This window comes from Cricetulus griseus (assembly GCF_003668045.3).
Source record: "Cricetulus griseus strain 17A/GY chromosome 1 unlocalized genomic scaffold, alternate assembly CriGri-PICRH-1.0 chr1_1, whole genome shotgun sequence".
Taxonomy (NCBI): Eukaryota; Metazoa; Chordata; class Mammalia; order Rodentia; family Cricetidae; genus Cricetulus; species Cricetulus griseus.
The window spans coordinates 233,822,701-233,849,318 of record NW_023276807.1 but is presented as its reverse complement, the minus strand read 5'-3'; the positions used below and the strand labels follow the sequence as shown (position 1 = coordinate 233,849,318).

At 42.1% G+C, this 26,618-nt stretch overlaps 2 protein-coding genes and 1 non-coding gene across 4 annotated transcripts in view; 1 reads left to right on the top strand and 2 right to left on the bottom strand.

Moving 5' to 3' along the window:
• The window catches only part of Elf1 (E74 like ETS transcription factor 1), an 88,289-nt gene extending 84,965 nt beyond the window's left edge, over positions 1-3,324 (bottom strand). The window contains exon 1 of one of the 2 annotated variants that reach the window (XM_027394042.2): positions 3,083-3,324. The gene's annotated coding sequence lies outside the window, so the exon portion shown is untranslated. Of the gene's footprint in view, positions 1-2,883; positions 2,906-3,082 lie in introns of those variants that run through there. The other variant, XM_027394043.2, reaches the window with a different exon arrangement.
• Positions 2,981-3,052, bottom strand: Trnae-uuc. The gene has a single exon. It is a non-coding gene; the product is annotated as a tRNA-Glu (tRNA).
• Positions 3,325-3,669: 345 nt separating the features above from the next.
• Positions 3,670-26,551, top strand: Wbp4 (WW domain binding protein 4). The gene is made up of 10 exons (XM_027394045.2): positions 3,670-3,832; positions 4,296-4,368; positions 7,152-7,214; positions 7,299-7,422; positions 12,643-12,822; positions 15,205-15,251; positions 15,839-15,914; positions 18,779-18,969; positions 23,065-23,231; positions 25,390-26,551. Coding segments are annotated over exons 1-10 (1,131 nt in total). The 5' UTR covers positions 3,670-3,830; the 3' UTR covers positions 25,598-26,551.
• The last annotated feature ends 67 nt before the right edge of the window (positions 26,552-26,618 follow it).

The window sequence follows — 26,618 nt, the reverse complement described above, 5'->3', positions numbered from 1 at the left end:
CTGATTGTACCTGACGGTAGCAATAGCAAACACACTGCTTGGGTGAACTTGCACATTCAGTTGGTATAGCTATTAGTGGTCTAGAAATAACATTTTAGGCAGCACCAGCGATGGCTGCTGGTTTAAAGAATCTTCATTGATTTATTGACTATATCTTCCCAACTATTCAGGAATTATCAAGGTCCTGCAAAGGACACTACAAATCACTCTCATGATTTATATCCAGATTTCACTCTTATAAAGTCTAATTAATTGCTTTTCCATTTTATTAATTTGAAAATATTCAACTCCTAAACATAAAACCTACAGGCACAAAATAGTCTACATGTGCCTATGTTGCTTGAGTCTTTCTTTCACCTGACATAGCTGCATTCAAGCTCTTCAAACAGACAAAGCTGGGTGTGGTGGAGCACATCTGTTAACCTGGGCTATGACAGTAAAGAATCAGTCTTACAATAACAGAAACCAGAAAGACAAAAATGTTTTTAAAACTCTCCCGATATAATGGGTCACTTTTTGATTAAAAGAACCTGTAGCCTAGTCAAAATTAGGTTAGTTTAAAAGTCCTGCCTTTCTTCTTGGTGTGCTCCATCTCCCTCCAGGCACACTGTGCCTGCCAAACAGACTTCCTGCTAGCCTCCTGGTCTTAGGTTCCCCCACACACACACCTCAGATTTTATGATTTCCCCACTGGGAGAAATCCAACCAGTTCTTCAGGGTGCAAGACAAATACTCTCCAATCTTGCCCTTCCCGCAGCCAGCGGAACCTCCACCTCATCTCCCTGGTCCAGGAGCAATTCACACCTCCCAGCTGCCTGACCTTTCCCACCTGGCCCAGAGCTAGACAGAGGACATCTGCATCTCACCCCAAATATGTAGTGTGCCTACCTGCAATCTTTTACTGTTCAGTTAACTATGACATGAATTTTAGTACCAGTCAAGTCCTTGCAGAAATTAAACAAAGCTGGGGTAGGTACTTTTTCTTCCAAACCTGGAAAGAAGTCTTTAGGACCTGGTTCTTGATGACACAACACATCAAAGTTTTACATGAATATCTTCTACTCCCATTACCTATTCAAGATCTATCTAAACTTTGTGAAACTTGTGCTGTTAGGGAGAATCTAGGGGCCACTGAGAGGTTTGGAGTGCTTATTGCTCCTGCACAGACGGGGTTGGATTCCCCAGCACACGAACTCGGTGGTTCAAAAGCATCCATAGCTCCAGTTCTATAGGATCTGACACACTATTCTACCTCCCTGGGCACCAGGCACACACGGGGTGCACTTGCAGGCAAAACATGCACAAAAAATTCTTAATTAACAACTTTTTTTTCTTTTGAAATCTAGTCAGGCCTGGTGCCACATGCCTGTAATCCGAGCACTGAAGAGGCAGGAAGATCAAGAATTCAAGGTTATTCTCGTCACCACAGAGATTTTGCCTGGGATGCATGAGAAGATGTCTCAACCTGCCCTCCTTAACCCCAGCCCCAGAAAGAATCTTAAGCTAGGCCTTGAGGCATATGCCTGCAACCCCACCGTTTAAAAGGCAAAGGTGGGATCGCAAATCCCACCAGTCTGGGCTCCTAGTGAGTTCTAGGCCATCTTGAGCCACATGGCAAACCATGCTTAATAATGACGATGAAGACAATTTGACACAGAACTTAGGGCTCTGAAGCTACAATACACTCAAGGTCAAAGACCTCTACAAGGTACCACAGCTAACCGCAGGAACCAAAATTTGACTCTATCCAGCACTACCCACAAACCTAAAGCACCTGAACGTCAAAACATCGGGGGCGGGGGGCACGACGCTGACATGGGTAACACTCAGATATTTAACTTAAGAGTTTTACTATCTGCTAGCGAGGTTTTCTAGCTTTAATTTTTACGAGGAAGGGCTAATTAATCCTTAATCACACAGATCACATTAACAGTTATTTTCAAACTCAGCTCTGCCCGTTAAGGCTTATAAAATATTTTGGGAACACACAAACAACCAAAACTTCTACTTGGTAATGGCTCTGACTAGAAACGCATCCGCGGGAGTCCGTTTTTCCTTATTTGTGCCCAAAAGTCCAACAGACTAAACACCACAGCTGCCCCGATTTTCCAATTTCAACTTGCATTTAAGATAACGCTTTTGTTTCGTTTACAGCGCTCAGGCTGCTGACACAGCTGGGCCCCTTCTTTGTAATAAACACAGAGCTTCTATATTTAAAAGTACAGTGCAACTTTGTTTTACCATCCCCTCCCCAGTCTCCGGGCTAATTTTCTGTCTTCCAAAGCTCCACCTCCATCCACCCCATGATTTTTTTTGTTGTTTTAATCAGTGACGCTTCCAAGAGCCTCCCGGAAAGTGGAGTCTGTTCTTTAAAGACGTCTCATCGCAGTGGCATTTCTCTTCTCCGCAGCTTGTTGTACAGGGAGAAAGGGGACTTTCTGCAAAGGCCTCGTCCTGAGGCCGGGGTGCTTATGGGGGCGAGGCAGTGGACCGCGCAGGCGATAAGGACCAGCCGGGGCCGGCGATAGGGAGCGGCGGGGGCCGGCGAGCCGAGGGGGGTCTCGAGTCACTGTTGACAGTAAGTGGAGCACGGCGAGCACGGCGGGCACGCCCGGCCGGCCGGCCGATTCCGAAGGGGGCGGCCGAGCAGGGTGTGGGCCGAGGGGACACCCGGGGGGGGGGGGGCAGATAAGGCGAGGCCCGAGTTAATCATCACCTCCCGAGCGCCTGGAAAAGTACGGGCTGAGGGCGGGGAGCAGCCCCGGGGAAAGCGAAACCCCTCCCGCACCGGCCGGCCCGAGCGCGGGGGAAACCCGAGCGCGCACGCCGCGAGCCAAGCTGCCCGCCCCACGATCACTACACCGAGACTTTTTACAAACTCACCCGACCCCGACACAGAAGTTAGTTAGCCAGAGCCCCGGGAAAAGATAATCGGTGCCTGCCTCCAAAATCAAGCGAGGTTAAAAAGAAAAAGTCACTGTTCCCATACCGGGAGTCGAACCCGGGCCGCCTGGGTGAAAACCAGGAATCCTAACCGCTAGACCATATGGGAAGTGCTGCGGAGAGCACCGCCGTTACCCACCTGACTAGCGTCAGCCAAGCTACCGCTTCAGCTGCTGCGCCGTGCGAGAGCCGGAGGCGCCTCCGCGGCCGCTGTCCCCACGCACGCGGGAACGAGCCCGACGGAGCGCGCGGGCGGGCGGGCGTGGCGGGGGGAGGAGCGGGCCGCCCGGCCACTGGAAAGTTTTGAGGCGAAGCCCAGAGCCCCGGTGCGGTTCCGGAACCGGCGGCTGCGCGCCTTTCTTTCTCAGCCCTCGGGTCCGGGCTGCTCCCCGGTCACTGGGCGAGCGGGCTAGCCGGCAAAGCCGAGGGCGGCGCCGCCCGTGGGAACAGCTGCGCCCGGCGTGGGGCGGGGGAGCGGGGAGCGGGGGGGCGGAGGCCGAGCTTCTGGGCTGCGAGCCAGCTCGCGAGTGGAGGTTCTGGATCCCGGGAGGAGCGAGGACCGCGGGATGGAGCTCGGCTAGGACGCTCGCGACCAGGAGCTCCGGTCCCGTCGCGCTTTGGTCCCTTCTGGGTGACCTCAACCCCTTTATACCGACCCCACCTCTCAGGCGCCGCGAGTACCGCCCCGTGGGGGAGGGGACGAGGAGGAGGCGGCGGCGGCGGCGGCGGCGACACCGCGCGCGCGGATTGGGCCCTCGCGGCTGCCGTAGTGAGGACGGCCGCGGACGCCGGGTCGGGGGCACACGGAGGTCCGGAGGTCCCGGCCCTCGCCGGCGGCGGAGCACCAGTGAGCGGGATCGCGGGCGACGCGCGGAGCCGGCGCGGTCATGTGAGTCGGGTCGTCCCTGAGCCGCGCGGCGGCCGCGTGAGGCCGCCTCCTCCTCCTCCCACCCCCTCCGCTCCGCTCCGCTCGCCCGGGGCGGCCCGACCTGCCCGGCTGGTTCTCGGGGAAACGCGGCCGCCCCGGCAGCGGGGGACTCCGGTGCCGCCCCTGCCTGCCTGCCTGCCTGCCTGCCGGCCGGCCCCGAAACACGAGTGGCGCCGTCGCCTCCGACGTCCCCAGACAAAGTGTCGGGAAAGGGAAATGCTTTGCTTCGAGGGTCTCGTTTCCCTCGTCTCCGGGGCCGTAGCGGGGAGAAGCGGCTTTCCGGGGAATTTGGCCTCACATGTTTAATAGAGCTGCTCTGCTAAAACGAAAGGCGGCCAACAAACAACCTGATATCCCAGATTTTAAAAGGCATAACGGTTCTCTCTCTCTTTGTATAAACTTAGAGTTGTTTTCCCTTCTTCAGGGCCGACTACTGGAAATCACAACCAAAGAAATTCTGTGACTACTGCAAGTGCTGGATAGCAGACAACAGGCCTGTATGGAATTTCTCGTAAAATATCCACGTGACATGTTGCTTTTTGATCTAAGTAGAGTTTACAAAAACCACTTTCATGTATAGAGCTCTTGATTTTTCAAAACCTAGAAAGATTACTTTTTTGTTTGGTTGGTTTTGGTTTTGGGTTTTTTTGTTTGTTTGTTTGTTTGTTTTTCCCGAGACAGGGTTTCTGTGTGGCTTTGGAGTCTGTCCTGAACTAGCTCTGTAGACCAGGCTGGTCTAGAACGCAGAGATCCACCTGCCTCTGCCTTCCGAGTGCTGGGATTAAAGGTGTGTGCCTGATACCACCACCTGGCAAATTTCTTTTATCTGATATCAATATTGAAGTATTCATTATTCTACTATAATATCTAAGATTTATATTTTAACATTTTATAAAATTTCAGATTTTTTTATAAGTAAAACACAGGTTGGGTATCTATTTTGTGAAATGCTTGGGACCAACAGTGTTCCAAGGTTTTGGAGGTGCTTTTGAAGTATTTTAAATATTCACATAGATCTTACCAGTTGAACATTCAAACTTGGAAATGCCATAACAATACAAACATACTATATTAAACATTAAAAACAAGAGTGTGGGGACTGGTAAAATGGTTCCACAGTAAAAAGTACCTACAACTTTTGTAGAGGGGCTGTGGTTCAGTTCCCAGCACCATATGGCAGTTCACAACCACCTGTTACCCAACAGCCTCTTTTGATCTTTATTGGTGACCATACTCATGAGTTGCTTATGAACTTAACACAGGTGCACACATCCACAAAATAATTTTTAAAAAAGACTATGGTATCTTGCCAGGCAGTGGCAGTACACACCTTTAATATAATATAATCCCAACAATGGGGGAGCAGAGGCAGATGGATCTCTTGAATTTCAGGCCATCCTGGTTTACAGAGTGAGTTGTTGGACATCCAGGGTTACACGGGGAAACCCTGTCTAAAAAAACAAAAGGAAATAAAACTAAAAGCAATGGTATTTTATATATGCATTACCTTATTACTTGGCAAAAATGTAACACACAAAAGAATATTGCCATGTTTCTTGCTGTATTCCCTCAGTAAACACCTTTAAATCTCCTGGAAGGTCTTTGGCTTTGAATCTTTGGCTTTGCTCTTCTGTTTTTGGTCTTACTGATTGTTGCTAAAGAATATGCATATTTTATTTGGCTTAGATTAATCCTACTAAAACTGCCATGAGATTTTAAAACCACACAACAAAAAAATTAACCATCCCTGGAGGTCCCTAAGAAGTAAAATGAATTTTATGAGCTATTGAAAATAAATTCTCTTTCCAGAAGTTTGTCTGCATCTCCCTAAACATCTAGTAATTTCACTACAAACAATATTTCTAGGATGGTCCTTTCACATAGTATTCTTTGTATGGTATATCACCTGTAGGTAACCTAGTATAGGAACAATAGATGATTGTTTGCTTTGCAAACTCCAGCCTTAATGAGGAATTCATAGGAGTATATTAGAATAGCTTGGTTAATGTGTCGTACAGGATTTGATTGACAGCATGTATTTTAAAGGCATTCTTGTTTCTTACCAGCAGACATTTAAAATTTATTGAAAATTCCTGACTGTTTAAGTAGGCCCCAGGGCTCACTCAGTCATCCATGTCCCCAGCCTTCTAATTAGTGTTCCTCTTCAAAAGTTAACCACTCCTTCCCCCGTGTCTATACTTTCATTGTTTTCCTGTGCATGTACTTTATTCCATCATGTTTACAGGTAGCACAGTTGTTTTGAGGGTTTGTTGTTGTTGTTGTTGTTTATCTGAAATGTATATCATAAAGGTGACTCCATGTCAATTCATAGGGGGCTGTGAACACCTTTCCTATGATAAAAGCCTGTGGGAATGTATGCAATTCTCTCAGCCAGTCCCCAGTAGATAGACAAGATTGTTGCTAGAAACAGTACTGTATTAAATAACCTTGTTTACTATATCATTTTGCACAATGTGAGGAATTTTTTAAAATTTGTGTAGGTGTGTGTATATGTGTTAGTTTTCATATTCTTCATTTTGGAAGTCAAAGGACAGCATTCATGTGGGTCCTGGGGGCTAAGGCGGGTTGTCAGGCTTGGTGGCCTTGGTACCCACTAAGCCATCTGACTTTCCCAAATACCTATTTTTCTGAATGTTTTAAAGACCAAGTCTTTAAGATATTCTTTATGTCTCTAATATAGCAAGCCAGAAAACAAAATTTTAGAGGCCTAACCAGTTATGACATTTGATGTTGACAGGAAGTAGCTTTTGTTGTTGTTGCTGTTATTGGGGCTTTTGTTTATTTGGTTGGGGGTTTTTTGGTTTGGGACATTTTTATTGTTACTACTGTCTTTTTGTTTTGAGATGGGTTATTGAAAGTAGCTTGAGCTGGCCTGGAACTTGGGTTTCTCTTGCCTCAGCCTTCAAAGGGTTAAAGATATATGCCACTGCTCAACTGAGACATGCTGCTTCTTGAAAGTTGTTCCCCACACTTAAGACATTTAAGTCCATACACCAGTATTCACTGGGTTAATCAGGAGGGTACTTGATGCTTCCTCCTGTTAGTGTGGTCATCCTGGCTCATGTTAATAACCAGAGAACATCTAGTGGAAACCACAATAATCTGCTTAGACCACTAGCATCATTTGATACAGGGGTCAACTTGCATTAAAACTAATCATTTTTATATTTTCTGCCATTTTAATCTTATATGTCAGCCCCATATTTACAGTATTAGTTTACTGTGAATTTAATGATGGTTTCCCCTTTTCCTTTTCAAGAGTGTTGAATTTCATGAGAGAGGGAAGAATCACAAGGAAAATGTGGCCAGGAGGATCAGTGAGGTAATTTCAGTTGGCCCTTTGCTCATTTTTCTGTGCACATGTTGATCTGTCTCTCACGTTCACTTGCACGTGTGTCTTGCATAGATTAAACAGAAAAGCTTGGATAAGGCAAAGGAAGAAGAAAAGGCATCCAAGGAGTTTGCTGCGATGGAGGCAGCTGCCCTGAAGGCATACCAAGAGGATCTGAAACGCCTTGGCTTAGAGTCAGGTAAAGCATCAACAAGACCTTTAAAAGTAACATCACAGGTCCGTGTGTGCTGAGGGACCTTTTAATCATTTCCATATAGAAGTTAGGTACTTGAAATATTCTAGTGCTTTTATTGTGTATCATAGTCCTATTTAGAATGTGGACTTAAAAAGCTTATGTTTTGTGCTGTGGATATTGTGGTTGTTGAGATACAATCTCCCAGTATATCCTGGACTGGTCTTGATCTTGTGGACCTCCTATTAGGCCTTCTGAAATTAAAAAGCAGGAGCTACCATACCTGGCTTGTTTTTGTACATCACTTATTTATTTATCTGTTTGTGTTGATGGATGTGTGGAGGTTTGGGACAATTTGGAAGAGTCAGTTCTCTCCTTCCACCATGTGGCTCTAACTCAGGTCATGAGGCCCAGTGACAAGTGCCTTAACACACTGTACCATCTTTCTGGCCCCATGTTTTGTTTTTAATCCTTTAATGCATCATCTTTTGATATCCTTATTCATATCAATGTATTACTTTTACATTCACCTAGTCCTATCTGTAACCTAGCTGAATGATTCATTTCCTAAACCTTGAGGTTTCTTTTTTAGATACTCATTGTTACAGGCACTGCTCATAAAAAAACAAAAAACAAAAACCTTGCATTATAATTATGTATTTTCTACATGGCCAAACTGAGTTATATCTATCTATATGATTGGCTACACAATGAAGGATTTGCATTTTATAGACAAATAATTGACTTTACCTCAAACAGGCAGGTTATTTTGACGGTTTGACTAAGGGTTGTTATTGAATGTTTCCGTCAGCTTGAACTTAGGCTCTGAAGTAGGAAGTTCTTGTGAGCTTTCTTCTATGACAAATTGTATTAGTGACTTTTCTGTGACGAAATACCTGACAGGAAGAGCTTATGGGGTAAACTGTCAGCTCTGGTCAGTTTCAGAAGTTTGGGTCCGGGCACCTGGGAGGGCACAGTAGGGGTGCTCGAATTGAAACATTCCCACGATACAGACTGGAAGCAGAGAGAGCAGACCAGAGCCTGAAGGCAGATATAAACTCAGAGGGTGGCCCCCACTGATGCACCTCCACCAACCAGGCCCCACCTCCTAAAGCTCCACAGTAAGCTGGGAGCCAAGCTCCTAAACCAGCTGTAGAGTAGATCTTGACTGTTGGACTTGTATAGTGGCTCAGATAATCAGGTAATTTAATTTTTTGACTTTGTGAACCAAATTTTGTGACTTTATTGGGCTTAACTAAACAGCGTGAATGGGGAGTTGTTTATAGGCCCATGGATGACCCCAAACAGCTGCATCATGACAAAAGCATACCCCATCATAGGTTGCTACCTTGGGGACTCTACAACATGGAGCCTCTTTTCAATTAACCTTTCTTTTTAACTTCAGCATCTCCCAAAATCACCCATTGGGAGGGGAGCTGGAACATGATGGAATAATAGCTAGCATCCTAGGTGAGGGGGAACTGGTCCTGTGAGTGTCCCCTCCCTCCTCTTGGAATATGTCAGCATGTATTGGACCATCAGTTGCTTGTTTATTTCCTTGCCATGCCTGGATCAGGGTGGGTATTCTCTATTCCAAGATGGTGATGTGATCGTGTTATGGGGTGGGGGGATGTCACACTACGACAAACAACATCTCCATCTCCTAGCTCTTGTAATCTTTTTGTTTGTTTGTTTGTTTGTTTGTTTTGAAGGGGGGGTTGTACTGGCACTCACTCTGTAGACCAGGCTATTCTTGAACTCACAGACATCCACCTGCATCTGCTTCCTGAGTGCTGGGATTAAAGGTGTGCAACACTTCACTGCCCAGCTGGCTCATGCAGTCTCTCCCCCTCTTTTTCCTAAGAGAGGTTTCCTGGGCCTCAGAAGAGTTGAGATATAGAAGATCCCTTTATGAGCATTGGATAGTCACACTATATCATTACTTATTCTCAGTAATTTAACTAGTTATGACTCTCTCCGTTAATAACCATGGCCACTGTAAGAATTCGTCTTCTGCAAGCAGGGAGGACTGGAGCAGTCTGACAGTTGACTACCTGAGAAGCACCTTGTGATACAACACAAGCCAGTGGGGAAGGGCTTCCTGCGCAGTCCCAGCCAAGTCTCTAATAAAAAGAACTCTTAATTATGGGTTTAAGCAGAATATTGCTTTCACAGTTGTCAGGGTAATGTAGTCTAAATGCTAGTATTTAAGGAAAAGAAGGGGTGTGTAGTACCAAAAAGTCATTTATTTATTAATGAATGAGAGTCTCACTGGTTAATACAAACTGGCCTCAAACTCACTATGTGATGTTGGACAGGCTCCCCAGTTCTGCGGTTGCAGGCATGCATCATTACACCCAACTGAATATGAAGCATTCTGAGAGGAAAATTAGATAGGAATCTTCTGGACAATTGGAGAAGGGTTAGTTGGAAATTCATCTTGTTAATTTTATGTATGTATAGATTAAAATATTCCATTTCATTGCCATTTTAAGGTTAATTTTTTGTTTTTTTGAAACATAATGAGTGGCCTCGAACTCACAGAGATCCATCTGGCTTTGCTTCCCAAGTGCTGGGATTAAAGGTATGTGCCACCACACAGCACAGATTAGTTTTGAATATACATTCAAATATCTCGATGTCCATGGTGGGGGTATTGGTTTGTCTGTTTTGATATTGAGTCTCGCTATATAGTTCTGGCTAGCCTGGAGTTCACTGTGTAGCCTAGGCTGGCCTTTAAGTCAAGGTAGTCAGGCAGGCTCGGATTCTAGATGTGAACCACAATGACCCTGTGGGTTTCTTTTGGATTTTATGTATTGTGTTCTGTTAAAGATCTTCACCCCCATGCACACCGATAATCACAGCACTCAGGAGACAGAAGCTGGTGGATCTTTGGTTCAAGGCCAGATTGGTCTACAGATCAGATTCCAAGACAGCTAGGGCTACACAGAGAAATACTGTCTTAAAAAAAAATAATGTTGCATTGTATCTTGAATATATCTTTTTTGTCTTTACTTTTCTCTGTAAATTCATCTTCTGGACAAGAAATCTAGCATCAAAGGATGAATGTAGTGTAGTGTAGCTGATGCTAAGCTAGCTCAACAAATGTTGGACTAATTTATGTTTTTATAGAGATAAAAAGTGGCTAACTGGTGTTGGAAGTATTAGCAGTCTTTTTTGTTTTCTAAGATTTATTTATTATGTATACAGTATTCTGTCTGCATGTATATGCCTGCAGGCCAGAAGAGAGCACCAGATCTCATTATGGACGGTTGAGAGCCACCATGTGGTTGCTGGGAATTGAACTCAGAACCTCTGGAAGAGCAGGCAGTGGTCTTAACCACTTAGCCATCTCTCCAGCCCCCTTATATCTCTCTCTTTTCTTTTTTCTTTTCTTTTTCTTTTTCTTTTTTTTTTTTTTTTTTTTTTTTTTTTTTTTTTTTTTTTTTTGTGGTTTTTAGAGACAGGGTTTCTCTGTAGCTTTGGAGCCTATCCTGGAACTCACTCTGCAGACCAGGCTGGCCTCAAACTCACAAAGATCTGCCTGCCTCTGCCTCACAAGCGCTGGGATTAAAGGCATTAACCACCACCACCACCCAGTGAGTATTAGCAGTCTCATGAGCAGAAAGCCATTAAAACACTTTTTGTTTTCCACGTTCATGTAAATACCATAGATGAGAGTGGAATTTCATTCTACTTTTCAGTTTTTTGGTTTTTTGTTTTGTTTTGTTTTGGTTTTGGTTTTTTGAGACAGGGTTTCTCTGTGGCTTTTGGAGGCTGGCCTGGAACTAGCTCTTGTAGGCCAGGCTGGTCTCGAACTCACAGAGATCCGCCTGCCTCTGCCTCCTGAGTGCTGGGATTTAAAGGTGTGCCCACCAACACCTGGCTCTACTTTTCAGTATTAATCTACTTTTTAAAACTATATTTCTTTGTATATTAGTAAAAGAAAAATGTTTATTCTCTGAATTATGTTTTTTCTGTTAGGATGTTTAATTTTTTTAACAAATCATTATTAGGGACATAAACTTATTTGTTGTTAATTTTTTTCATTTTCCTAGCATATGTATTTTTGCTTTTGTTTCTTTTCATTTTGTTATACAAACAAATTTAGTCATGTAGTCAAATTTAACAGTATTTTTTAGTTTTTTTTTTTCTTTCAGGTATTTTTAACCTGGAGGGCTTTTGTTTGTTTTGTTTTTCCAAACAGGGTTTCTCTGTGTAACCATGGCAGTCCTAGAACTTGCTCTCTAGTCCAGGCTGGCCCCAAACTCAGAGATTTGCCTACCTCTGCTTTCCAAGCGCTGGGATTAAGGTCAAGGGACACCCCTGCCCTCCTTGACCTGGAATTTATATTGGCGTGAAGAAGTATGAAGCCAGTGGGAGTAGCTTAATAGCTTTGCTTTTGTAATTTGTTGTTGGCATGTCCCAGTGTTCTAACATGTCCCAATGTTGTTGTCATCAACATTGGCCTTTGTTGGTATGGGCAAGATACCTGTCTTTTAGACAGAGTTCCATGTAGCCCTGGCTGGCCAAGAACTCTTGATAACTGAAGATGGTTTTTAAACTCCTGAGCCTCCTGCCTCTACCTTAAGTGCTAGGAGGCACACACCATCACTGTCAGCTTACTATAACACCTTCTAATAAAAAACACCAGGAATCTTCAGTTGGTTCTGTGTCAGAACCACTCTGTGTAAATCACGTGTTTGCTTATTTCCACCTCATTTGTCCTGCAGGACTGGAGGTCTAACCCAGGCCTGTGAATGTTAGCAAGCACTCTGCTGCAGAATTACATCCCCAGATATGATTTGTTTTCCATGACTTTTAGAATAAGTTGTAAATTGTTTGGGTTTTGTTTTCTTCGTGGTACACTGAGATTAAACCCACAGCCTAGTGCATTCTTGGTAGGTGGACTACCTCTGGGCCACACTCCTCAGCCCCTAGGATGACTTTAATGTGTAATAGAATTAAGTAACCCTTACAGCTACTATTTTTTCACTTCCCTTCTATGTTCAACAATTGTATCTCAGGTAACTTTATTGTAATGTGTTTTGTTCCCAGAAAAAATCTTGTCAAACTTTGGTTTTGTTTTTTAAATTGGTTATCTAGGTTGGTTTCAAACACATGATCATCCTGTCTCAGCCTCTGGAGTAGCTGGGAATAAAGGCATGGGTCACTTCTGGCTAATGCAACATTTAAAAAGTTACCCCTCCTTATCTTTTTTTCTAGACATTCCAGAGCCGAGTATATCACCAGTGACAAGCACTGTCCAGCCCACTTCTACATCAGATCAACCAAAAGAGAAGAAAAAGAAAAAGGAAAAGAAGAAGAAAGACCCTTCCAAGGGTAGATGGGTAGAAGGTGTAACGGCTGATGGCCACTGTTACTACTATGACCTCATCACAGGAGGTATGCTGGTGAGGCATAGAACTACACAGTAGATTTCCTGTTGAGATTCTTATTTAATATTGGCATGTGTTAAGTAGTGAAAAACTGTAACTTCCTTTTTTCCACAAAGTTTAGAAAATTATGCATTCAGAAGGATTACCACAAATTAGAGACTAGCCTAGAATACACAGTGGGATCCAAGCCAGTATGGGGTACAGCGTAAGAAGACCATGTCTCAAAAAGAAAAGGAAAAAGCAAAAGCTGTAAGAATACCCTGCTTATTGCAAGTCAGTGTCATGATTAAAATCCTCAAAGTTCCTAGGTAAGCTTGGTGATACACACCTTTAATCCCAGCACTCAGGAGGCAGAGGCAGGTGGATTTCTGGATTCCAGGAGAGCCAGGATTGTTACAGAGAAATCCTATCTCAAAAAAAAAGTAAAATAAAACAAAAGTCTTACAAGTTCCTTTACTTTCTTGATAAAAAATTGAAACTCTACAGAAATAAGCACTTCACCTGAAGGTCAGACTGTTCACATGTGTGTCAGTCTTCGTCATAAGTTTTAAGGGTCTTGAAATAAAATGCCAAGAGAAAAGGTTTTCCTTTTTTTTTCTTTTTTTTTTTTCCCTGAGTCATGGTTTCTCTGTGTCACCCTGGCTGTCCTGGAACTCACTCTGTGGACCAGACTGGCTAAAACTCACAGAGATCCGCCTGCCTCTACCTCCCGAGTGCTGGGATTAAAGGCATGTGCCACCACCGCCCGGCTGGAAAGGTTTTCTAACTAGTTAGCTTGGGAAACCAAGCTTTTTTCATAACCAAGCTTTTTTCATAGCTTTCTTGACTGACTGTTTAATTTTCCTCTTTGGGCTTGTGAGGTGACTCAATGAGTGAGGTACCTGCCTCCAAGCCTGACAATGTGAGTTCAGTCCCCAGAACCCACATGGTAGAAGGAGAGAACTGTCTCCCACAAATTGTCCTCCAGCCTCCACCTACTTACACACACACACAAAATAAGTGTAACTGTTAAAATTTTGAGAATTTCTCCTTCATATTAATGTTAAATACCAGTTTCAGTAAAGTACATAAAGGTGTTTTTCAGTAGGATTTTTTTTTTTTTTTTTTTTTTTTTTTTTTTGGTGTTTCGAGACAGGGTTTCTCTGTGGCTTTGGAGGCTATCCTGGAACTAGCTCTTGTAGACCAGGCTGGTCTTGAACTCACAGAGATCCACCTGCCTCTGCCTCCCGAGTCCCGGTATTAAAGGCGTGAGCCACCAACGCCCGGCTTCAGTAGGAATATTAAAAACATTTTTTGTAATCTTTTAAAGCTTAATACATTTTTTTCCTCGTATATTCTGGGGCAAATAAATTTATTTATGTTACCCTCCAGAAATACAGAATTTATGGCAGAGAAAGTAAATTTGATACAAAAAGGAATTTTCTGTTTACCTATTCCCCCACTCCCACCCCCATGCTAGATTTCAAACCTAGGTCCTTATACTTAGCAAGCAAGTGCTTTGTTTTACCACTGAGCTAAATTCCCACCCCATAAAAAAGGAATTTGAAAGTACTGTGTAGTAGAAATATGACTTAAAAATTATGGGGTACCTGGGCGGTGGTGGTGCACCCCTTTAATCCCAGTACTCAGGAGGCAGAGACAGGCAGATCTCAGTGAGTTGGAGTCAGCGTGGTCTACAGCCAGGAGGCAGAGAGGGTGAACAAACTGGGAATGATGTAGGCTTTTGACACCTAAAGTCTCCATCCCAGCAACACATCTCCTCCAAGAAGGCCACACTTCCCAAATCCTTCCCAAACAGTTTCACCAACTGGGGACCAAATATTCAAATATAAGAACCTCCGGGGCCCATTCTCATTTAAACCATAATAGCAAGGCATCTCACAGAAGAATTAAAGAGCACACAAAGATGGTAAAAAATAAATGACCTACCAAGTATAAATTCCCTAACTTCTGAGAAAAGTCCTACCTAGCCCTAGTAATTACTGTGAGAGTTTCAGTAACTCTTGACCATGCTGCCATTTCTTCTAGGTTATGTGACATTCACATGTATTCTATATAGAACCACTAAAGATATATGTTGTTTCTTTCATTTTATCAATAATAAACTATATTTCGCCTGGCAGTGGTGGCCCCCACCTTTAATCCCAGCACTAGGGAGGCAGAGGCAGACAGATCTCTGTGAGTGCAAGGCCAACCTGGTCTAAAAATCGAGTTCCAGGTGCCAAAGCTACACAGAGAAACTTTGTCTCAAAAAAACAAAATAATAATAATAATAAGCTATCCTGTAGTGTTTTGTACATAATAATGACTATCTTGTGGATTTTTACCTCATTAAATTTTGAGAACTTGTTTTAAAGCAAAATTATTTTATAATATATTTTGTTTTAAGCATCTCAGTGGGAGAAGCCAGAAGGATTTCAAGGGAACTTAAAAAAGGTAACTATAACATATTTACACTGTCTTTGCTTTATTCTTTCAAGTGATTGGCTTCTGGAGTTCACAGGTTGGGTGACTAGTCAGTTTTGTTGCTGGGGATTGATTGATCCTAGGGCTTTGTGAATAGCCAACATTCTGCCCCTGAGCTAAACAAATTCTGGCTGCTGTGGCTTTTTGTAGAATTTTGTTAAGCAAATTTTTTTTTTTTCCAAATAAGCAGTTCTATTCAAGCCCCAACTTGGCTTCCTTCTTCTTATAATCCTTCTGTTAGAGATGAAACAGGGATATCTCTGCACAAAAAAGTGGGGGGGACCCTATTCAGGATAAATATTAGTTGACTTGCAGCCATTTCTTGTTTACATGTCTTTCCAACTGGGCAGAATTTCTGGCTTTGAGAGATGGGACATTCTCTTGTTTGAAAGTTAGTAGTGACTAGCAAAAACCAGGCTGTATGGCCATGACTTTATCACCACTCTTGACTCCCAGGTGCCGGATGGAAAAGCAAGGTTAGCCACATTTCCCTTAGTTATTCAGTAGATAGCCCTTGTCATTATTCACAGTGTATTGTTTTTTTTCCCTCCTATTAGACAGCAGCAAAGGCTGTTTGGGTGGAGGGTTTAAGTGAAGACGGTTACACCTATTATTATAATACAGAAACAGGAGGTGAGTGTTATCTTTTATTATTTTAACTTAAAATTGTACCCAAAACTATATATGAGCTAATGTATCATCCAAACTTGGAAACTATAATATAATAATAATTTTTGTACCAAGTATAGATTATCTTTTATAAGGTATATTAAAAGATTTCTATTTATAAAATGTACTGTCCATCAATGTTAATGTGTATAGCTATTTTACTTGCATGGATTTATGCTCACCATATGTGAGCCAAAAGGCATCAGATTTTCTGGAACTGGAGTTATGGATGGTTTTGAGTCACCATGTGGGTACTAGAATTGAACCCTGGTACTCTGTGAGAGCAACAAAAATTAACTGTTGACCTTTATTCCCAGCAATCAGAAGGCAGGGTCAGGCAGATCTCTGTGAGTTCAAGACCAGACTGGTCTAAAGTGCAATTTCCAGGACAGCCAAGGCTACAACAGAGAAACCCTGTCTGGGTGGGGGGTGGGGTGAATTAACTACTGAGCCAGTTCTCTATGTCCACTTAATGTGATCCTTAATTAATAAGGCATTTGCAAATAAAAAAGAACCTTCAACTCTCTAAAATGACTGGGTCTTACAATTAATAATAATTTCCTTTATAAGTATCTATAGTTGTCACCTAATTCAACTTGTGTTGTGGTGAGGATCAAACTTGAACCTAATACTTGCTAGCAAGTACCCTCTTATTGAACTATACCTTCACCGTGTTGTTTTAAGAAAACAAAACTGAGCCAGGCAGTGGTGGTGCATGCCTTAATCCCAGTACTCAGGAGGCAGAGGCAGGTGGATCTCTGTGAATTTGAGGCCAACCTGGTCTACAGAGGGAGTTCCAAGACAGCCAGAGCTGTTACACATAGAAACCCTGTCTTGAAAAAACAAAAACAAAAACAAAAACCTTGTGTTAGAGATGTTGTTTAATGTAGAATGTTTGCATAGCACACACAGTCCTGGGTTTAACCTGTAGCATTACATAAATCTGAGTATGGGGACTAGGAAGGTGACTTGTTGGATAAAGTGATTGCTGTCCAAGTATGAGGGCCTGAGTTCAAATCCCCAACACCCACATAGCAAAGTGTAGGAAAAAACACCTGTAACCCTAACACTGGGTGAACAGAGATGAGCAACTCTAATGGCTTGTTGGGTGGCCAGTCTAGGTTCAGTGAGAGACCCTACCTTAAAAGATAAAGAAATAAGCGGAGAATGATGGGAAAATGTACCAGAAGTATTTGTCTAGCCTCAAATGCATAGGCAAGCATACTGCCACATACATGTACACCTATAAGCATATACCATACACTCAAAAAAAAAAAAAAAGAAAGAAAGAAAAAAGAAAAACGTTTCAGTAATCCCATCACGAGGAAAGTGGAGTCAGGAGGAATAGGATCAAAGGACATCTTCAGATGGTGAGTTGGTATACATGAGACCCTCTCACACAAAGAAGAAAAAAGTAAATAAATTCCTAGAAAAATCACAGAATTCCTCATATAACATCCTTCAGTTAAGTGTTTGGTGTTCCTTCTCTGACTTTTTGAAGACTATCTCCACCTGGCCTCCAGCTCAGTAGGTGGCTCAGTAGGACCTTGAGTCTTGATCCTCCTGCCTCTATCTCCCAAGCGCTGTAATTACAGGACTCTGCCACCCTACCCAATTGATCTTCAGTGTTTCTTATAAATAATTGCTTGTTTCTCCCAGCATACATCATATGTTCAGGTATATATACAGCTGAAGACTAGGAAGTCCTGGGAGGCCCAGAGGGTGTTAAAACTTGACCATGTTTGTATTGGTACTTATGACTATGAACAGTGAAGTAAAGAAATACCCTCAGGTTTCTCAGCCAGAACCACTCGTCTATCCTTGTCAGTCTTCACACTTAGCTTTCTGCATCAGCCTGGGTGTTTTCCTTTTTGTATGTTTCTAAATTCTTATTATCCAAAACCCTATATTACATCTTTTAGGAAGAAATGGCCTTTAAACCTTCAAACAGATTCTGCCCTGTGAGAGCATTGTTTCTGTACCATATAAGGAAAGTATTGGGACATTATAGAGCTCATACAGCCTATTAATTAATAGGGCTTTATAATTAATCCAAATCTAACTTCAATGCACAACTTACCAGTGAAGTCACTAGGCCTGTAGTCATTCTTAAAAAAAAAAAAAAAAAAAAGACTATGTTCTCTGTGGTTGGTAGGAGTTTAATCCTCTCTGTAATTAGTAGCCACTCTCACTCTATCTAGTTGTTAAGACAGTGTCTTTCTTTGTAGCTCTGGCTGGTATGGAATTCACCAAGAAGACCAGGCAGGCCCTAAACTCACAGAAATCCTCCTGTTTCTGTCTCCTAGTATCCTTTACTCTTAAATTGTCTCAGTTGGATAACAAATTGTAGTTTTTCTTTCCCCTTCATTAAAGTAGAAACAAGACAATTAGAAATACTTGTATGTCTCTAGAAGCCCAGTAAACACTAGATGGCAGTGTAGTTCAGCAGATTGAGAGATTGAGATTCTTTTACTAGGAAAGTGTCTTCAGTTCATCACTATTGTGAGAACTCCCGAAAATCTTTGTGATAAGTTTCAGGAAATATTTTGTGAAGTCATTCTTAGTATGTTTCTTGAAAATGTTTTCAGGTAAACTGAAGATTTTTAAAACTATCACCCCCTTCCCAAGTTCCTTCTCATTAGAGTTAGGGTTTTTGAGTTTAGTAATGTAGATTGTCCTAAAATTCCTGAACAATAAAAAAGAGGGGTCTTGACTTGATAGTACAAATAAAAAAAATGTGTTATTTTATAATTGTACATGATAAAAACTGTTATATTGCTGAGAAGTACTGCTAAAAAAGTAATATGTTATTAAAATGTATTGAGCAGAATCCAAATGGGAAAAGCCAGATGATTTCATTCCACACACTGGTGATGTGCCTTCTAGTAAGGACAAGGAAAAGTCACCTGAGTCCCTAGAAGAATCCAAGTCATCAGATTCTCACAGCGACTCTGATGGCGAACAGAAGAAACCAGGAGAGGCTTCTGCAGAAACAAAGAAACTGGTAATCAAGTTTAAGGTAGGTTCACTTTTCACAGACATTTGTCATCCTGAATGTCACAATGAAATCTTCCATTGTAGTATATTGTAGTAGCTTGCCAGTTACTACTATAGTTAATCTCTTACTATACCAATTTATGGATTAAACTTTACTATCATGGGGTGTGTATAGTTTGATAGAATGGTTTTAAGCATCTATCCATTGGAGATCTTGAAATGAATCACTCAAAATTAAGGGTGAAGTCAACTGTATTTTGGCATTTGGATAAAAGATTGTACTATTTATCCAGATTCCTGTTTTGAACTCTCTTAACTTTTTTTATTTTTTTAAGATAGGGCCTTAACCTTATCCTCTCGTCAGAGTGGATGGGGTTTGATTCTTTGCGCCCGCCTATTGTTCCGGAGGTATGGGGGCTATTACTCCGGGATTGGTAATGTAAAATTTTAAAGAGAGAGAGAGAGAGACCAGTTTTTTTTTTTCTCTTTTTTTTTTTTTTTTTTTTTTTTTAAGATAGGGCCCGAGACTCATGTAGACCAGGCTTGGCCTCAAACTGACAGACATCTGTCTGCCTCTGCCTCAGGAGTGTTGGTATTGAAGTCATGTGCCATTCTTCATACCGGCCTTAAACCTTGTAACTTTAAGAAGCTACAGTAGCATTCAGAAATCTGTCTGGCCAGTGTGCATACTTAGACTAGAAACAGAAAAGCTAATAAACAGGAACTACTTAGCAGTGTTTGAAGTCTCAGCATAGGTGAGCTAGATGAGGAGAGTAACTGTGGACAATAAACATTTATTTAGTTCACTTGTGGAGGTGTGAGGGTCGATGTGGGGGCAAGAAGTGTCCCAGAAGCCAAACATGGAGACTGCATCAAGAATTAAGTCTGCTGTGCTGGAAAGGTGGCTCAGCTGGTAACGACGCTTGCTTCTAAACCACATGGCCTGAGTCCTAGCTCCAGCACCCCATGAAGGAGAAAGAGAACTTATTCTCTCCTCCATTATCATCTGACCTTTATACCTAGTCAGACCACACCCCCACACTACCCCCATGTACATGTATAAATGCACATACACAAAACCTAAAATCAGAACAACAAAAACCAAAGAAGTTGTGTGTATTTGTTTGTTTTAAAAGGGCTATGGGGGATGGCTCAGCAGTAAAGGCACTGATGGCCTGAGTTCAGTCACTGAGTCCCAAATGGTGGAGGTGGAGGGAAAGAATTGACTCCCACAAGTTGTCCTTTGACTTTCATGCATATCAGCATACTCACATACACACTGTAAAGGTGAAATTTTTTTTAATTATATATTTTTTTGTTTGTTTTTTGAGACAGGGTTTCTCTGTATTGCTTTGGAGGTTGTCCTGTAACTCACTCAATAGACCAGGCCTCAAACTCACAGAGATTCACCTACCTGCGCCTCCCGAGTGCTGGGATTAAAGGCGACTGCCACCAACGCCTGGCAAGAAGTGTAATTTTTTTTTTTAAAGTAAGTGGAAAAGAAGGAGAGAAGTATGTCCATGGAATTTAGCAGTCAGGAAGTCTTCAGTGCCCTTCTAAAAGTTTGACCACCTATTTTGGGTAGCAGAATTCATAGGGAGTAAAAAAGTAGTTTATAGTTTAAGTATGGTTGGCTAAGATGAAAAACAGATACTGAGACACTTGAGAGGTAGGCAGGCAGGTCTCTGAGTTTGAGGCCAGTTCCAGGATAACCAGGGCTACATGGTGACCCCTCTCTAAGAAAAGAAAAGAAAATTGAACAAAACCTGATGGCTAAGTATTGACTGAGATAAACTTGTTGTAGAGGGAAACCAAAGAAAGAAGAAAACTATCCATAAGAACAGATGGCTAGATTGGTCTTGAATAGGAAGTACACTCTATTTTCTGTAAGGTTAGCTTTTTGTTTTCTATGAGGAGTATGACTACAAAAAAAATGAAAGCATCATGCCTTTAATTTTTGATTATTACTATTGTGCATGTGTGTGATTAGACATACTTCTATCATGTCTTTATGATTGTTATTGCTGTGTGTGTGTGTGGTTGGCACATACTTCTAGTCATGTCTTTATGATTATTGCTGTGTGTGTGTGTGGTTGGACATACTTCTAGAAGTCAGAGAACAAATTTGGAGTCAGATCTCTCCTTCCACTTTTATGTGATGTGCTCATTAGGTTTTGTCAACTTGACACAAACTAGATTCACCTGGGAGTGGGGAGCTTCAGTTGATGATATACCTTCCCCATCAAGGCCTGTCTGTGTGGTGTTTTCCTGATTGTTGGTTAATGAGGGCAGGCTCAGCTCCCCATGAGTAGTGTCACCTCAGGGTTGGTGGTCCTGGAAGGTATAAAAAAGTAGATAAACATGAGCCTGGGGACAAGCCAGTAAGCAGCTTTCTTCCATGGTTCCTACCCTGACATCTCAGGGTGGTTAACATTAATTGGGACATGGAAGCCCAATAAGCCCCCCCTTTTTTATTATTTATTATGTACACAGTATTCTGCTTGCATGTATGTCTGCATGCCAGAAGATGGCACCAGATCTCATTATAGATGGTTGTGAGCCGCTGGCAATTGAACTCGGGACCTTTGGAAGAACAAGCAGTGCTCTTAACCTCTGAGCCATCTCTCCAACCCCTAAAAAGCTCTTTCCTCCCCAACTTATTTTTGGTTTATCAAACCAAATTAATACATACAAATTCCCAAGAGCTGGGATCAAAGGTGTGCACCACCATCATCGGGCTAAAACACAGTTTTACAGTCTTGTCAGTTACACTCTTACCAAAGAAGACACACCATTATACCCCTATCAGAGCTGAGATGACTGGCCTCAAAAGTGTAGGAAATTAAAGATTCTAGAGATACCTTTCCCAGGCCACGCTTAAGTTCCTGTCATTGCCTGCAATTTCTTTGTCTACTCCATCTGTTTTTATGGGATATAGGAGGAGACCTGTATCACATTGTAGAGAAGCAGCAACAAAGTCCTTGTAATAGCCAGCTCACACTGTTCATAGTTAACATTAGGTAACCTAATTACTTTCTATCATAATTATTCTATCCAGTAAAAATACTACAAGCCAGGTGGTAGTGATACATGCCTTTAATCCCAACACTCATGAGGCAGAGGCCGGGAGATCTCTGAGTTAAGACAAGGTCTTCAGCCAAGTCTGGCCTTGAACTTCTGATCTTCCTACCTCCACCTCCTAAGTGATAGAATTGATACAATATACCACACTGACCAATTTATGCTCTGCTTGGAACTGAACCCAGGACCTTCTGCATGAGTGCCAAGTACTCCACCATCTGAGCTGTATCCCCAGACCAGAATTTAACATTTAAATAGTAGGTGACTGAAACACAGTGAAGGTTAAGATCATTGACCTTCGTTTTAGAGCAACAAAAGTAAAAGAGCCAGAGGATTTGTTAGGAAAAATCATGTCTGGGGATATGGTAGTATGTGCCTTCAATCCCAGTGCAGAGGCAGGCAGATCTCTGAGTTTGAGGCCATCTGAACTACATAGGGAATTCCAGGACAGCCAGGGCAACACAGTAAGATCCTGTCTAGAGAAAAAGGAGCAAGAAAATCATGTTGCTGAGCATGGTGACAAATTCTGGTGATCTCAATATTTAGAATGGGAAAATTAGATCTTAGTACTAAGATGGGAAAATTAGAAGTTCAGGCCCAGCCTGGGCTACATAGGATATGAGTTAAGAGCCATTTGTAGAATATAAAAGAAATTCCAAGCAAGCTACCCATGGATGTGTAATTTGCAAAGAGGCTGAAAACCTAGTACATGTATGGTGTGCACACTAAACGTCAGTTAAAGGGCTTTCTTAGCCCAATGAAGATGTCATAAAGAACCAGCCCGACTTCTATGGGGACTGCTTCTGCCGCAAGGGGGAGTTATCCTAATCCTACCCTCCCACCCCTGAGACAGTTTCTCTGTGCAGTTCTGGCTGTCCTAGAACTTGCTCTGTAGACCAGGCATTTATTATGTTATATGAAAATTTACACCATTAAGTGAGTGGTTATTATTAAGACTTTTTAAAGAAATTAAATTTGGGGGTTGAATGTAGTGGTTTTGCTTGAAATGTGTTATTTATTGGCCTTTGCATTTCAGGAAAAAAATAAAAGTACTGAGAAAAGAACTGACCCAGAAATACAAAAAGAAAAAAGTACCCCAAAACAGAATCCATCAACCACAAATGAAGAAAAATCCAAACCTCTTAAGAAACTGACGAACCCTTATGGAGAATGGCAAGAAATTAAACAAGAGGCGGAGTCTCAGTAAGTACCTGAGAGGTCATCCCATCCCACTGCACCTCAGCACACCGTAGTCAAGAATTCAAGTGTACTGTGTTCCTTTTTTTTGTTTTTTTCAAGACAGGGTTTCTTTGTGGCTTTGGAGGCTGTCCTAGAACTAGCTCTTGTAGACCAGGCTGGTCTCAAACTCAGAGATCGACCTGCCTCTGTCTCCCGAGTGCTGGGATTAAAGGTGTGCGCCACCACCACTGCCTGGCTATGTGCTATGCTCCTAAGAAGTGTACCTCTTCCTTGCATCTCTAGAATAGTTTTAATTTTAAAAGATGAAACTGTTTAAAAAAAAACAAAAACAAGTTAGTGATTGTTTTCTTTCCTAACAAAGCATGACATTTCTAATGACTACACTTACACGCTCATCGTCATTTTTTAATCAAAAGAACAAATACTTAGCCAAGCAGTGGTGGTGCACGCCTTTAATCAATCCCAGCACTGGGGAGGCAGAGGCAGGCGGATCTCTGGGAGTTCGAGGACAGCCTAGTCTACAAAGTAAGTTCCAGGACCCACTCCAAAGCTACACAGGGAAACTCTGTCTCAAAAAAAAAAGAAAAAAGAAAAAAGAAAAAAAACAAAACAAAACAAATACTTGCAGTACATACTTTTCAAGATGGTTTCTTTTGCTCTCTTACTGTCTTGCAGTGTCTCACTATACTTCAAAGTTTTGTTTTTGTGTGGGTGTAGATTTTGTTCTGGTTGGGTTGGTTGGTTTGATTTGGATATTTTTGAGTCTTGTGTAGCCTTTGCTAGCCTTGAACTCCTGATCATGCCACTACATCTACAGAAGACAGCAAAAATAAAAGCTTTTATTTATTTAAAGATCCCTTAAGTTGTTGCAGGTGCATACTGCTCTTGGAGAGGACCTGGGTTTGGTTCCCACATCCACAGTGATAAATAACTTAACAACCAACTGTAACTCTAGTTCCAGAGGATCTGACATCTTCTGGCCTCTGTGGACATTTCACACATGTGGTATACAGACAAACATGCATCCAAAACGCCTATCACACATAAAATAAAAATCTAAAGAGGGGTGCTCTGTGATGCATATTTTCAAAACAAATTAGACGCTTCATCTCCCATCCCTTTCTCTGTTTGCCTGCTTTATTCTCTGTCTAGTGAATTCCTCTCTCTTAAGAGGATATTTGGTCTCCAGCAGGCTTTATAATCTCAGCCACTGAGTATGATGATCTCCTGCTCTGTGTTCAGAAGTCTCATGGGTGGATTTGATGCGCTAGCTCTTTCATAGACCGGCTGCCTGTATAATGCAGTGATTCTCAGTATGTAGACCATAACCTCCTAGGGGGTCAGATGATCCTTTCACAGGTTCCTAAAACCATTGGAAAACACAGATATTTACATTAAGATTCATAACAGTAGCAAAATTACAGTTTGAGGTAGCAACGAAAATAATTTTATGATTGGGGTGACCACTACACAAGGAAGCATGTTAAAGGGTTGCAGCTTTAAGAGGATTGAGACCCACTGGTCTAGGGCATAACAGGGGACTGATTTCTGGTCCAGCCAGAATGTTTATGACTAACCACAAAGATAGTTGAAGGGCTAGTTCTCAGAATAAAAAGATGCTAGGCAAATAGTTCATTGAGTCTTTCACAATAGGACATTAAGATTCCATTCTTACCATCTTGTGTTATGTAAAGCTTCAGAACTTCTGTCAGTCCATGACGAATCGGTGTCCACAGCTTCCCTATTATCTGTTTATGCTGCGTGTCTTACATGAGCAGAGTATTTTCTAAGATACTGTGTCCTTTGTGCAGCAGAGACCTCTCCTAGCACGTGTCCACCTCAGTCAAAGATGAGTGTGCTGAAACTGAAATCAGTATCTTAAATAGCCTAGAGCTGGGCAGTGCACACCTAACCCAGGTCAGAGGCTCAGGAACTCAAGGTCATCCACAGTGACATTGGAGACTGCAAGGTTAGCCAGGACTACATGAGACCCTGTCTCAAAAGAGCCGAAACAGGAACAGCGCAGTGTTCTGATGACCCAATTCTGATCCCTGGTTGTTACCATTGGGAAGGGGCTCGTGGTGCTTCACTGGCTTGTGGTTTAGATGCAAATAGTTATCTTAATCTGTCAGGTTATAGTTCAGTTTTCTTTCTATTCCAGGGAAGAGGTCGACTTGGAACTTCCAAGCACTGAAAGTGAATATCTGTCAGCTCCAGAAGCTGCTGCTGGAGAAATCAAAGTGGTATTTAAAGAAAAAACTGTCTCTTCTCTGGGAGTTGCAGCAGATGGGGTGGCTCCAGTCTTCAAAAAGAGAAAAATTGAAAATGGGAGATCTCGGAATTTAAGACAGCGAGGTGATGATGAATGACTGGGAAGCCTTTCCATTGACTGCTTTGGACAGGGACGTGCCCTTTCCAGGCTTCTCTGTGTTTGGGTACTGTATATACTGCTGCAGTTTACATTTATGCTAAATGTATCTTATGGGAATCAAATAAATCTTTCTTCATGTGAAATTTATTTTTGTTCCTCAAACGAAGCCTACCACATTGCATTGTAATACAGTGTATTATGTTCAATGTCTAAAATTGCTAATTATATGATAATTTAAGATGCTATGTATCTGTTATTTAAAACATGGGGAAGACCCTTGCTCTGTTCTTACTCGTATGAGCATACTTGTCCTGCATTGAAAATGCATTATTTCCACACACTGAAATTAACCTGTTAGCTGAGAAAAAAGAATCAGACACAGAAATGCACAGCCCCATTGCAGTTTGGTTTTGATGGTCCTTATTGAAGCCTGGATGTAGAAAAGTTTGCATATCATCTGTCTTAATCAATTTAAAACCAAAGACACTGAAGTGCAGAGCTACAACTGGACCAATGGTAGAAACCAGCAGTTGCCCCAGGCCAGCTTATGGCAGCAAAGTGTAAAAAGTGTTCACTTGGGGCCAAGCGTCAGAGAACTAGAGATAGGAGCGCAGTGTCTGTTCTTCACATTCTACAACAGTCCTTTCCCAGACAGGCCTCCTTTTCATAGCCCTGGATCCCTTGGAAGGTCAACCTAAGGTAATGGAAACAAAAGGCTTGAACTAAAACAGGTTTCATGGTTCACTTAGATGTTTCCCATTTTCTGGTTACATTTCTTAAGTAGAAATTTCATATTCTATTTAAAGTACCTCCCTTTATCACTTTTGCATATTTTTAATTATATTTTTCGTAAGTTGTACAATATGTAACTTTTGGTAGCAAATGTTTGTCTTTTTACAATTGCAAGTGTACATGTGAGAATAGCTTATTAAAAACCATAAAATAAATTAAATATTGGGGTCCCTTTTTTTCTAATATGGATCAAAGTTGCCTTATTGTCAAAATAGTATTTGGAGATT

What these genes read in the sequence shown, in the direction of transcription:
- Wbp4 (XM_027394045.2), top strand. An exon ending in TGGCCAGGAGGATCAGTGAG is followed by an intron (nt 7,215 to 7,298) that starts GTAATTTCAGTT and finishes TGTCTTGCATAG; the next exon opens with ATTAAACAGAAAAGCTTGGA. An exon ending in CTATGACCTCATCACAGGAG is followed by an intron (nt 12,823 to 15,204) that starts GTATGCTGGTGA and finishes TTTTGTTTTAAG; the next exon opens with CATCTCAGTGGGAGAAGCCA.